This window comes from Impatiens glandulifera, chromosome 5 (genome assembly GCF_907164915.1).
Source record: "Impatiens glandulifera chromosome 5, dImpGla2.1, whole genome shotgun sequence".
Lineage (NCBI taxonomy): Eukaryota > Viridiplantae > Streptophyta > Magnoliopsida > Ericales > Balsaminaceae > Impatiens > Impatiens glandulifera.
In genome coordinates, this window is record NC_061866.1 from 29,896,411 (window position 1) to 29,910,958 (window position 14,548).

The 14,548-nt window shown below is 36.3% G+C and overlaps 1 protein-coding gene across 1 annotated transcript; it reads left to right on the top strand.

Moving 5' to 3' along the window:
* The first annotated feature begins 12,566 nt into the window (after positions 1-12,566).
* Positions 12,567-13,160, top strand: LOC124939191 (uncharacterized mitochondrial protein AtMg00810-like). The gene is made up of 2 exons (XM_047479694.1): positions 12,567-12,839; positions 12,939-13,160. The coding sequence occupies exons 1-2, from the start codon at positions 12,567-12,569 to the stop codon at positions 13,158-13,160; spliced, it is 495 nt and encodes a 164-aa protein (XP_047335650.1).
* Positions 13,161-14,548: the final 1,388 nt, after the last annotated feature.

Below are 14,548 nucleotides of genomic sequence, written 5' to 3' on the forward strand. Positions count from 1 at the left end.
AATAATTTAACCATTGAGATTTTGATGATAAAATGACTTATGAGTTTTGATGCAGGTGTATTGAAACAATATTTTAAAAGACTTGGCTCTAATGAGAGACATTAGACCGATTTTGGCATTAGATGCATAGAATTAGACGTACGGTCTAACTCATCGGAGTTAGACGTGTAGTCTAATGAATGCATAGAATTAGACGTACAGTCTAACTCATCGGAGTTAGACGTGTAGTCTAATGAATGCATAAAATTAGACGTACAGTCTAACTCATCGAAGTTAGACGTGTAGTCTAATGAATGCATAGAATTAGACGTACAGTCTAACTCATCGGAGTTATACGTGTAGTCTAATGAATGCATAGAATTAGACGTAAGTCTAATATATTCGAAATTAGATGTACAGTCTAACTCATCGGAGTTAGACGTGTAGTCTAATAAACTTGTAATTAGACGGATGGTCTAATAGATATTTGCAATTAGATGTATAGTCTAACTCATCGTAGTTAGACGTGAAGTCTAATTAATGAAAGTTAGACATGAGTCTAACTCCTTCAGACAAGTCTAAGGTAGAACCGGAATTAGACGTGCAGTCTAACTCAATGGAGTTAGACGTGCAGTCTAATGGTTATTGTAATTAGACGTGAAGTCTAATTAGTGAAAGTTAGACGTGAGTCTAACTCCTTCAGACAAGTCTGAGGTAGAACCAGAATTAGACGTGCAGTCTAACTTAGTGGAGTTAGACGTGCAGTCTAATGGTTATTGTAATTAGACGTGAAGTCTAATTAGTGAAAGTTAGACGTGAGTCTAACTCCTTTAGACAAGTCTGAGGTAGAACCGGAATTAGACGTGCAGTCTAACTCAGTGGAGTTAGACGTGTAGTCTAATGGTTATTGTAATTAGACGTGAAGTCTAATTAGTGAAAGTTAGACGTGAGTCTAACTCCTTCAGACAAGTCTGAGGTAGAACCGGAATTAGACGTGCAGTCTAACTCAATGGAGTTAGACGTGCAGTCTAATGGTTATTGTAATTAGATGTGAGTCTAATTCTATTAGACCAGGCGGTCTAATAGACGTTACTATTATAAGGAGATATTTGATTTCATTAGACTAATTCTACAAATCCGTCTAAGTGAAATACGTCTAATGTTCAGTTTAAGCAGTATGCTTGAAACTATCATTTCACCTACCCGCGTGCTATAGCTGTACCCTACTTCTGCTCTACTTTCTAGTGAAGATTAGTACAACAGCTATATGCAACCAACCAAGGAATGCCACGTAAGAGAATTTTTCTCACATTACTTGTTTTGCAGGTTCATCCCTGATGGAATATTCGGCGCACTACCAGTGATGTACGGCCACGATCCTTGTGCTCAGAACCTGCTGTGTACAATGGAGGCTTTCCAATGGAAGAGTGCCACGTATCATTCTAAAGATTCGACTGATAGCTCCTGCTCAGTATTTAACAAATCTCAAGGACAACGGACAATAAGCCTTACAAACTTAAGCGAATACAATGAACAAGCAATCTGATTTTGCAGAGAGAGAAACTACTCAATCATCTTGCTTACTGAATTCATACTGTGAAGCTGCTTTCTGATTGTACTGTGTGTGAATCAAGTGATAGCTAGAATCAAAACACCTTTAGCTGAGTGATATTCTTCATCTTGTAATTGAACAGAAAGTGTTATGTTCAATAGTGAGCTAAGTGTGTGTGTAAACTATATTTTGATTCGAATCATATTATAGTGAATCCTTCTGGTGGTTGGAAGAAGGGGTGACGTAGGAGAGTTTCTCTGAACATCCATAAACAAACTACTGTGTTCTTTATTTTTGTCATCTTTTCATATTTCATCTTGTGCTTCAAACCCAAGTAAACAATTCCGCCTTGAATCCGTTTCAAGTGTTTACAAGTGTTTGCGTAGAATAGAAAGCGAATTAAATCTCTAACAGGATTTATTTTAAACTGTTTTTCATAAGCCTTCATCCTTAGCCAGACCCCGTCTCTATCGATAAAGTCGATCCTATCAATTGGTATTAGAGCCATGTTTCTATTCTCAAGCAGCAAGAATCTGAAGCATGTCTATCATCAATGAAATTCCTATTTTGTCAATGGACAACTGCGAGTATTGAATGATGAGGATGGAAGCTCACTTGGATGCTCTTGACTGTGATATGTGGAGCGTCATTACTGACGGCCCCATAAAGATTTCGAAACCAAGAAGTGAGTGGACTACAGAAGACAAGATGACTAACAACCTAGACAATGTTGCAAGGAATATTCTGTACCAGTTAATCAACATGAACGTGTTCTATGAAATCAAGTTTTGTTCCTCTGCTCAAGAGATATGGGACAAGCTCAATCAGATCTACGGTACAAATACTCAAGCTAAGAAGAATCAGAAAGCATTCATATGTTGTGAGAACAAATCCAGATGGGCTGACAGTGATACAGAGGAGTCTCCTGCAGAAAAAGAAAACGAGGCTGTAACTTGTCTGATGGCAGATGACCAATCTAAGGTAAATGATATCTCTACACCAGAATTTACAAACGAGGAGTTAACTGATGCACTTAATGAAATAGTTGTTAAGTACAAGAAGTTAACTGACTCTTTTTATGAAATGAAAGTCAAATATGAATAAACTTTTTTTTCCTCCAACAAAGAATCTGAATCAAACGTTTTTTATGAAAACTTAACAGAGATCTCATCTGAGAATGAGATGCTCAAGGAACAAATTCAGACTCTCTTATCTGAAAATAAGAGATTAAACTATGTAGTCAGTGCATGGACAAGGTCTGGAGATGCTGTCAAATATCACAAATATCAGATCAGCATGCTGAAACCTGCTGGATCTAGATCCGGTTTGGGATTTGATAGCAATGACCATAACCTGTCATGCAAAAAGTCCAACTCATCTGACAAACTTAAGCCTATAAGTTTTGTCAAAGGAAGTATGACTGGCATTGAATCTGATCCTATTCATGAAGAAGTTGCATTCAAAAATGAAATAGTTTATGTTCCACCGACTGTTAGTTGGCTTAAGAATAAACTAGAAGCAGCTAACAAGTCTAGCAATCTAAAACCTGACTCTAAGTTAAGGAGTTTTAAAAGAAAGTCTTCTTAAAAACCTAAAGGATCAGTGGCTAGCAGAAAGTTGTCTGCTAAGTCAAAATCATACGCATTAATCACGGCACAAAATAGGAAATCCATCAGAATAACTCAAATATGGATTCCTAAGGGACTAATTGAATGAGGACCCAGTTGAAGGTGGGTACCAAAAGATTGTAAATATTTATTTATGTAGGTACAAATAAACGAAGGACTGGAGGAATCTGTATGGTATCTTGATAGCGGATGTTCCAGGCATATGACAGGAAACAGACGGCTTCTCACTGATATATCAGATTGCTCTGGACCTAAGATCACATTTGGTGACAACAAGAAAGGTAAGACCGGTAAGGGTAAGATTATCCATGGTAACCTAACTATTGATGACGTGCTGCTTGTTGACAATTTGTGCTATAACTTAATCAGCATTAGTCAATTATGTGATAATGGTTTGTCAGTAGATTTTCAAACTCATGCATGTCTAGTTAAAGACCAAGATGAAAAACTTTTATTGACTGGAAGTAGAGTAGGAAACTCATATAAAATGAATTGGCAAAAAGAGTCTTTTGATCCTATGTGCATGATTGCCAAGAATGACCAGAAATGGTTATGGCATAAACGTTTGAACCATTTGAATTTTAAAACCATCAACAACATTTGTTCAAACAATTTAGTTATTGGTTTGCCTAAACTTCGATTTTCAAAGGATAAAATATGCACTGCTTGCCAGTTAGGCAAACAGGGCAGATCATCGTTCAAAAGCAAAGGGAAATCACAATCCAGCCGTATCCTAGAACTTTTACATATGGATCTTTTTGGTCCAATTCCTGTAAAGAGTATAAGAAGAATGATATTTGCCTTAATTGTTATTGATGATTTTTCTCGTTTTATATGGGTTACATTTTTACCATTAAAAGATAAAACTGCTGAAATTTTGATTAGGATATTTAAAGGAATTCAGAATCAGAAATATTTGAATATCACGTGCATTAGAAGTGATCAAGAACTGAATTCACTAACAAATATCTATCATCTTATCTCGAAGAGACTGGAATTAGGCACGAGTTGTTTAGTGCCAGAACTCCACATCAAAACGACATTGCTGAGAGAAGAGTGAGAACACTGAAGGAAGCAGCGAGATCTATGCTTGCTGAATCAGATGTACCTAAAAGGTTCTAGGCAGAAGCCATTAGTACTGCCTGCTATACACAAAACTGGTCAATAATTAACAAATGTTTTGATAAAACTCCATATGAGCTGCTGTATTATGGGAGAATTCCCACAGTTTCTTATTTTAAGATATTTGGGTGTAAATGTTTTATCCATAACAATGGAAAGGTTTATCTAACCGCTTTTGATGCTAAAGCAGATGAGGGATTCATGTTTGGATACTCATCAGTAAGCAAGGCTTACAGAGTGTACAACAAAAGAATGCAGACTGTTGAGGAATCCCTCCATGTAGTTTTTGATGAGCCTGTTGAGATAAAATCCATTGAATCCATTGATCTTGCTGACAGACTAAAAGCGACTAGTCTTGAGTCTGTAAGTGAAGAAGAAGAAACTCTAGACAAGCGGATTGCCCTGTCTGAGCCAATGGCTGATCCGCTTGAAGTTCAACCAGACGTACAAACTCTTGTTCAACAAGAAGTTGAGAGTTTAGACGTCGCGGAGTCACCAGTTCAGATGACCAATCCCCTTGGATCCAACTTCAGATGGAACAAGAATCATCCACCAAAACTGATCATCGGAAATCATTTCTCTCCTCGAAGGACAAGACGTCAACTGATGGATGAAATGGCCAACTCCGCATTATTTCTCAAATTGAACCCAAGAAAATTGGTGAAGCTATAGTTGATCTAGATTGGATCAATGCTATGCAGGAGGAGTTAAACCAATTTGTGAAAAATAAAGTGTGGTATCTTACTCCTAGACCAACTGATAAGTCTGTTATAGGAACAAGATGGGTCTTTAGAAACAATCTTAGTGAAGATGGTTTGGTCATTAGAAACAAAGCTCGTTTAGTTGCTCAAGGATACAGACAAGAGGAAGGTATTGACTTTGATGAGTCTTTTGCACCTGTTGCAAGACTAGAAGCAATCAGAATCTTCCTAGCATATGCATCATTTAAGAACTTTAAGGTTTTTCAATGGATGTGAAAAGTGCATTTCTAAATAGAAAATTAAGTGAAGAAGTATATGTTGAGCAACCCCCGGATTCGTTGATCATGTGTTACCTAATCATGTTTATAAGCTTGATAAAACATTGTATGGTCTGAAACAAGCTCCTAGAGCTTGGTACGACACATTAACTGAATTCTTGTTTGATCATGATTTTGTTGTTGGAACTGTGGATAAAACCTTGTTTAGATTCACTAAAGATTCTCACATCCTACTTGTTCAAATATATGTTGATGACATTATTTTTGGTTCAACTAACCCCAAATTGTGTGAGAAGTTTGCTAAGCTGATGCAGGACAAATTTGAAATGAGCATGATGGGAGAATTGACATTCTTCCTTGGGCTTCAAGTCCGTCAGTTAGAAAATGGAACCCTTATCAATTAGGCCAAATACACCAAAGAACTGCTAAAGATGTTTGGTTTGAAGAACTGTTCCGCACCAGCTACTCCAATGAGCTCTTCTAGTAAACTGGATAAAGATGAAGGTGGCCAAAGTATCGATGTAACAGTATATAGAGGACTCATCGGATCCTTGCTATATGTAACTGCTAGTAGGCCAGACATTCAATTTGATGTTGGTATTTGTGGCAGATTTCAGGCTGATCCTAAACTCTCTCATTTTACCGCTGTTAAACGTATTCTTAAATACTTAAAGGGAACTCAAAATGTGGGGCTGTGGTATCCGAAGGATTCCAGTTTCAATTTAACTAGTTTCTCAAATGCAGATTATGCAGGATGCAAAATTGATAGAAAAAGCACAAGTGGAACTTGCCAGTTCCTTAGAGATCGTCTAATCTCATGGTTCAGAAAGAAGCAGACGTCAGTCGCCACGTCTACAGCTGAAGCAGAGTATCTTGCTGTTGGGAGTTGTTGCTCGCAAGTTCTGTGGATTCAACAACAACTCAGAGACTATGGGATTGAGGTTGATGAATCTCCAATTTTCTGCGACAACACGAGTGCTATGACAATCACCTACAATCCAGTTCTGTATTCTCGGACAAAGCATATTGAAATCAGGCATCACTTCATCCGAGAACACGTCAATCAGAAGCAGATTCGTCTTGAACATGTCTCTACAGATCAACAAACTGCAGACATTTTCACATAACCCCTACCGGAAGCTAAGTTTTCTCACTTTAGAAACATGTTAGGTCTTGTTGATCTTGATTGATGTGATTACGTGCACAAATTAAGGGAGAACGTATTGTTCAAAACGTAATTGAACTGACATAAAAGACAGAGGTCTTAATTCGTCCTAAGGATTCAGGGGTTGAGAAACACAGCTACTTAGACGTACGTCTACTCTAGCAGTTTAATCTTCCTTAGGAATCTTTTTCTTGGTTATATTAACCTGCATGGTTAGACGGATACGTCTAATAGATGTTAGACGTTTTTACGTCATGAGCAAGAGGATGCTCACGTCTAACTAGACACGCGTGTCTCACATGGTGTTTTTGCATAATTAGACACATACGTCTAATAGACTGATTTTCAAAAGGAAGTTGAAAATGTGAAAAGGAGAATAAACGTCTAACTACTAGTGTATTTAGACCCTTCATCTTCTGGCTATTTGGACAGCTGTCCTTTGCTTATGTTTCTTCTCAAGATTCATTTTCCCGCCGAAAATCAAATTAGTCATTCCTCAAAAGAATTGAAGACACGTGTCTCTCAATATATAAGGAATGACTAATATTTCTGACAACTTTTGCTTGTACATTTAGTATTAACTGTTCGGTTTCATGTTAATATTAAATGATGCGTTTATTGGGAACAAACCTTTGAGTTCTTGAAGGTAGGAGTAATCATTAGATATTTTCTACATGATTAGACCTTGATAGTTATTGATTTATTTACTCTAAAGATAAGAGTTCTTCCAAATCCATCTCTCTCTCTCTAGAATTCGAATTGACTAAGATATTGTTCATCAAGTCGAAATGTCTCTCTTCCGTCCAAAATCGATTCAAGTGGATTTCAAATCCGTATCCACGGTAAAATCTCCAGGAATGCACAAAATGTTTGAATCTCTAAAAGCCTCCGGGCTGAGAAAGTTCCTCACCCCTCATCATCTCTATCACGAACAGTTGGTCCGTGAATTCTTCGAAACTGCGGGGTTCTATCAGGACAAAATCGTTATTGGGATTGTCATGGGCCAAATGATTTGCATCTCCGAAGAATCATTCGGTATGTTCTTTCAACTTCCCACTGAAGGTATTCATGAGTTTCCTCGTTCTCCTCCTGAAATCATGTTTACTATGATGAAAGTCTTCTCTGATTCTCCTCAAATGGACATCTATGGGAAGAAAATTCTTCTGAAAGATGAATTTGCTCTTCTAAGCGAAATCGTCTTTAAATCTCTTCTAGCCAAATAATCTTCATACCACTTTTGTTCCAAAGTATTCGAGATAATGGTGGCTATCACAAGGGGTGTTCCGATCAACTAGACTAGCTTCCTATTCGGAAATCTGGTCAGAATGGTTGTTGCCCGGAATACAATCTTTGGTTTAGATGGTCCTTTCAATTCCTTCCTCTGTTTTCTTCTAGATCAACCCGGTAAAAGCTTTCACCTTCCTTCCAAAGTTATGAACAATCAGAAGGTTGTCAAATACGTTCTTAGGGTGAAGAAGCTAAAGACCAAGAAAAGGAAGAGAGATGTCTCCAACCCTCCTCTAACCGCAGTCTTAGAGACCTCCTAGGTTGAAGATCATCATTTCTAGTGAAAAGATTAGGAAGAAGGAGAAGAAAAAGATTATAATAGAAATCATTTTCATTTAAGATTAATTTTTTTTGGATCTTTTGATGATGTTTTTGTTGTGAACTTATTCCGGTTATTTTGAACAATGTTTTGTGTCTCTTCTGAAAACACTCATATATGGGCATTTCTGAAGTTGATTTTTGAATGCTATATTTGCATGTAAACAGGGGTTTGTTTATTTATATGATGATTGCGTATTTTGCTATATATATGCAGGTTTTCAATTTCTTCATCAAAAAGGGGGAAATTGTTGGGTCAAATTATTTTGACTTGTTGAAATAATTTAACCATTGGGATTTTGATGATGAAATGATTTATGTGCTTTGATGCAGGTGTGTCGAAATCATATTTCATGAGACTTGGCTCTAATGAGGCTCATTAGACCGATTTGGCATTAGACGCACAGAATTAGACGTGCAGTCCAACTCAGTGGAGTTAGACGTACAGTCTAATGTATACGGAATTAGACGTGCAGTCTAACTCAGTGGAGTTAGACGTGCAGTCTAATATATACGGAATTAGACGTGCAGTCTAACTCAGTGGAGTTAGATGTGCAGTCTAACTTAGTGACGTTAGACGTGCAGTGTAATGTATACGGAATTAGACGTGCAGTCTAACTCAGCGGAGTTAGACGTGAAGTCTAATATATTTGAAATTAGAAGTGTAGTCTAACTCAACAGAGTTAGACGTGCAGTCTATTTGATTGTGAAATTAGACGTGTAGTCTAACTCCTTCAGACAAGTCTTAAGTTGAACCGTAATTAGACGTCCAGTCTAACTCGTGGAGTTAGACGTGCAGTCTAATAGATTGTGAAAGTTAGACGTGTAGTCTAACTCCTTCAGACAAGTATGAAGTTGAACCGGAATTAGACGTGCAGTCTAACTCGTGGAGTTAGACGTGCAGTCTAATAGATTGTGAAAGTTAGTCGTGTAGTCTAACTCCTTCAGACAAGTCTGAAGTTGAACCGTAATTAGACGTGCAGTCTAACTCGTGGAGTTAGGCGTGCATTCTAATAGATTGTGAAAGTTAGACGTGTAGTCTAACTCCTTCAGACAAGTCTGAAGTAGAACCGGAATTAGACGTGCAGTCTAACTCAATGGAGTTAAACGGGCAGTCTAATGGTTTGTGAATGATTAGACGTGAAGTCTAATTGGTGGTAGTTAGACGTGTGGTCTAACTCCTTCAGATTAGTCTGAAGTTATTGTAATTAGACATAAGTCTAATCCCATTAGACCAGGTGGTCTAATGGATTCTGATCTTAGACGAGGATGTTTGATTTCATTAGACGAGGTCGTCTAACTGAAATACGTCTAATGCTAAGCTTAAGCAGTATGCTTGAAGCTAGCACCCGCCTACCCACGTGCTATAGCTGTACTCTACTCCTGCTCCACTTTCTAGTGAATATTAGTACGATAGCTATATACAACCAACCAACGAATGTCACGTAAGAGAATTTCCCTCATATTACTTGTTTTACAGGTACATCTCTGATGGAATATTCGGCGCACTACCAGTTGACGTACGACCACGATCGTTGTGCTCAGAACCTGCTGTGTACAATGGAGGCTTTCCAATGGAAGAGTGCCACGTATCATTCTAAAGATTCGACCGTTAGTCTCTACCCAGTATTTATCAAATCTCATGGACAACAGACAATTAGTCAGCAACTCTACAATCTTTCGATTATCTTGCTTGCTTGAATTACAGAGAGAGAAATCAAGCCTTTGAACATTCATACTGTGAAGCTGCTTTCCTGATTGTACTGTGTGTGAATCAAGAGAGAGCTAGAATCAAAAACATTGTTAGCTGAGTGATATTCTTCATCTTGTAAATTGAACAGAGTGTGTTCTATTTAATAGTGAGCTAAGTGTGTGCAAACAATATTTGATTCGAATCATATTATAGCGAATCCTTTCGATGGTTGGAAGAAGGGGTGACGTAGGAAAGTTTCTCCGAACATCCATAAACAAACTGTTGTGTTCTTTCATTTCTGTCATCTTTTCATTCTTCATCTTGAGCTTCAAACTCAAGTAAACAATTCCGCCTTGATTTTGTTCAAGTATTTACAAGGGTTTACGTAGAATAGAAAGTGAATTAAATCCCTAACAAGATTTCTTTCAAACCGTTTTTCATAAGACTTCATCAATAGCCAGACCCCCGTCTCTATTGATAAAGCCGATCCTATCAGTTTATGGTTAGACATTTTATTAGTATTTTTTGAAGAATGCCCCTAGTCTTGACATAGAGATTTATTTTTTTAACCAGGAAGGTCATATTATTTGTTTTTTTAAAGAGAAACGAGGATCATGATCGGGCCTAAGCTAACTACGTATCTTTTTTGCAAAAAATCAGGTCATTGACGTAGTTCGTGGTCATGATAATATTTTTTTATTTTGTTTGTGTTTTCATTTTTTCCATTTTTCCTTTTGAAGATTTGCTAGTGTATGAATTAAGATTTTTTATTTTATTAGAAGATCCATTAGTATGAGAACTAGAGTTTCATTCCCTTTTATTTTTTTGTTGTTATTTTTTCATTCTTTTTATTTTTAAGTGCCTTAGTGTATAAAACTGTGATTTTATTTTTGTTGATATTGTTATCATCATTTCATTTTATTTTACGTTTGTTTGTTGATTCAAATATTTTTAATACAAATGATGTTAATGCATGCATATGAAAATGCAATCCTACGAATGATCGATAATTTCCAGATTTTTCATTCATGTCATTTTTAGACCTACAAGTGTACCATCAATAAAGAATGAGAAGACATCTTGTCCTCAGGTTATTTGGGAGATCCTTCACTGTCTTCTGTGATTACCTTAAGTGTTTGATTCACTAGATCAAGTAGACATTAAGATTTTTCTTCCATGATCATCATTCTTGAGCCTAACCTTTAGTTGCGTTCTTGGGACTTGGAGCTATTGCTTATGATCAAGAGGTCATGTCTTAATTTTATACTTAGGTTTTCTGGAAGGCACTTCATCGTCTTCTTTGATTTACTTAGAATGTTTAAATCACTACTTAAGTAGACATTGGAATTCTTTTCTACAAGAATCTTTATGGAGTCTAAGATGTAGTTGTGGTCTTGGGACCTAGAGTTATTTTTATGATTGAGAGATCATGTCTTAGTTGAAGACCAATAAAAAAACACAATTATTGTCGACTTTAGATTTATATCGGACATCATCACTTACTTGAGCCGCTCTGAGATGTCATGTAAATGAATTATTAAGGCCACGTCAAAACTATAATAAGCCTCTCATTGATGGAGTGCATCATCTCTCAATTTTGATACCAAGTCAGTATTTCTCGCATTCTTATTTATTCTATAATCATTGCTCCAATTATACGGTAGGTTGTTCTTGTTACCATTTTGTTCGAATGGAATTAAATGTTCTTCTAAAGGATTTAACAAGGCCACTTCAAGTTTGTTGAGCATAGTAGTGTATAAGACATTGCTGAGCGATGTTCATTCTCGTCTTTGTATTCTATCTTTAGTCGAGCTCTTGATATCTTAAGTTGTGAGTAATAATCAAGAGATCATGTCCTCGATTGGAGGTTGATGAATAAGCGTGACCATCTTGAATCACATATTCATCCTTAACATCTTTACATACTTGAGTTTCTTTGATATGTCATCATTTATACCTATGGTAGTTTGTCAAAGCTCCATCAAACTATAATAGGCTTCCCATAAATGGAGTGCATCATCTCTCAATTTTTACATTGAGATAACATGTTTCGCATGCTTATATATCTACAATGCATTGTTCCATTGCCACATGGTTAGGTTTTAGTTACTTATTGTAGACACTCATTTTCCCCCTCCCCCTCCCAAATTTTTATAGTTTATAAACAAATATTTTTGAAATAATTGAATTTTCAAGAATAGTTGATTTCAAATTTTAATAAAGTTAATGTGATAATTAACCTAAGTTATATATGCACAAGGATTTTATCATACACTTGATATATTTAAGGTGTTTCATCATGTAATATAACCTTAAGTAATAACAAGATTTTGTTTATTTTGTTTATCAAAGCTTCTTAATTAAATGAATTATTAATTAATTAAAAGAGTTTTAATTAATTAAATCAACTTAGATATAGGATGAAACAAAATAATATGGTTTATATATAAAAAAAAAATGTTTTTTATATTAACATTAACGAATTTTTCAAAAATCTTTTATTAAATTTGTTTAATTTGGTTTGGTTAATTAAGTTTTTATTAAATACATTCTTTTTGGGGTATAAGATTATGTCTATTGCTTTTCAACTTAGTCTTTTCCCTCATTAAAAAGATTGATTTTTATGTTAATTAGATTGATTTTTTTAGTTTAAGAATAAATAAAATCTTTTCCCTTTTATACATTGACTAAATTCTTATTAGCACAGTAGATAAAACACTTTTCAGATTTGTTAAAGATTCACATATATGCTTGTACAAATTTATGTGGATGACATCATATTTGGGTCAACTAACCCCAGATTATGTGAAAAGTTTTCTAAACTGATGCAGAACAAGTTTAAAATGAGCATGATGAGTGAGTTGACATTCTTCCTTGGTCTTCAAGTTCGGCATCTTGAAACTGGAATCTTCATAAATCAAGCAAAGTATACCAAGGAATTACTAAAGAAATTCGGTTTGGAGAACTGCTCAACTGCCTCAACTCCTATGAACTCTTCGAGCAAGCTGGACAAAGATGAAGGTGGTCAGAATGTCTACATCATAGCTTACAGAGGAATAATTGACTCCTTGTTATATCTAACAACAAGCCGACCAAACATCTTGTTTGGTGTCGGCGTGTGTGGAAGATTTTAGGCTAATCCTAAACAATCTCACTACATAACTACTAAATGTATTTTGAAATATCTTAAGAGAACTCAATGTGTTGGACTGTAGTATCCGATAGATTCCAGTTTCAACTTAATTAGTTACTCTAGTGTACACTATGCAGCTTGCAAGATTGATCGGAAGAGTACTAGTGGAATGTGTCAGTTCCTTGGTGATCGTCTGATCTCTTGGTTTAGCAAGAAGCAGGCGTCTATTACCATGTCTATAGTAGATGTAGAATATCTTGCTGTAGGAAGCTGCTGTGCTCAATTGATGTGGATTCAACAATAGTTGAGGGATTTTGGCATTCAGGCAAACGAGTCTCATATATTTTGTGACAACACCAGCGCTATCGCGATCACATGTAATCCGGTGTTGCACTCAAGAACGAAGCATATTGACATCCGTCATCACTTCATCCAAGATCATGTTGCTCAGAAGCACGTTCGGTTGGAATACGTGCGAACCGATCAACAAGTGGTAGACATCTTCATGAAGTCACTCCTTAAGACTAAGTTTTCTTACTTTAGAAATATTTTAGGTCTTCTAAATCTAAATTAATTAATGATACATAAACTTAGGGGATATTTGTTGATAAGCTGATAAGTCAAACATGCTGAAACGGCTATCTCCAACCATGCTGAAAGAAGAGTCGGATGATGACATTGTATTAGATGAGACTGTGCATAAGCAACTTGTAAATTTCAGCATAATAATGACACTAAGCTGATAGGCAGTCTACTGTCGACACATAGATGTTGTTGTGAGTCAGCAGCATGCCTTCAGACGACATAATTAAAATCCTAAATCTCAGACATGCGGACAACATAGTTAGTCGATTGTCTTAGTGTATATCAGACGACACGTCTTCAGATGAGTGGAATAGCTATTTTAATCTTATAAATATGATGTCGTTTCATTCCCCTTTGGACAATGAACGGTCACATTTTTTAATTAGATTTTTAAAATAAATATTTATCTTTTAAAAATAAATAACATGAAGACACATGTCTGTCATGCTCTATAAATGTAACCAACACGCATAAGCAACTTCACACGCATACGCATAAACGATTCATATTTCTCTCTCTTGAAATCTCTTGCAATTTTTTGCGATTTAAAATCCTAGATCTCCATCTTCTCTTTAGAACGTTAGCCTTCTTCATCTTTCTTCATCTTCATCTGAAATGGCTTCTTTTGCACAAAATACGATGTAGGTGGATTTCGAATCCGTTTACAACATAGGGGTGCCGAATATGGTGGAAATGTTTCGAACCCTAGAGGCTTGAGGTCTAAGTAAGTTTCTCGAGGGTCCATTCACCATTCACGAATTGGAGGTTCGCAAGTTCTTTTCTTTTGCGAGGATAGTCGGTGATACTGTTTAGTGGACGGTGAAAGGTGCAAAGGTTTCTATTTGTGAAGAGTTATTCGTCCATTATCATGAGCTTCCAATAGAAGGACTCACGGTATTCTACCAGATTCTGGCTGAAACGATCACGGAAATGCAAATGGTCTTCTCAAACGTCTCCTTTCCTGTTGATATTCATGGAAAGAAGAAGCTATTGAATTTGGAATATTGTCTTCTTAACGACATTATTTTTAGATCGTTTTGAAATAATGGTGGTGATAACTAAGGGAATGGTCATCAACTGGTCACCTGTTCTGTTCACTACCCTTAT

Coding starts and splice junctions, on each gene's coding strand:
- LOC124939191 (XM_047479694.1), top strand. CDS start 12,567: ATGAGCATGATGAGTGAGTTGACATTCTTCCTTGGTCTTCAAGTTCGG. Junction 12,840..12,938: donor ACATCTTGTTTGGTGTCGGC/GTGTGTGGAAGA, acceptor GTTGGACTGTAG/TATCCGATAGATTCCAGTTT.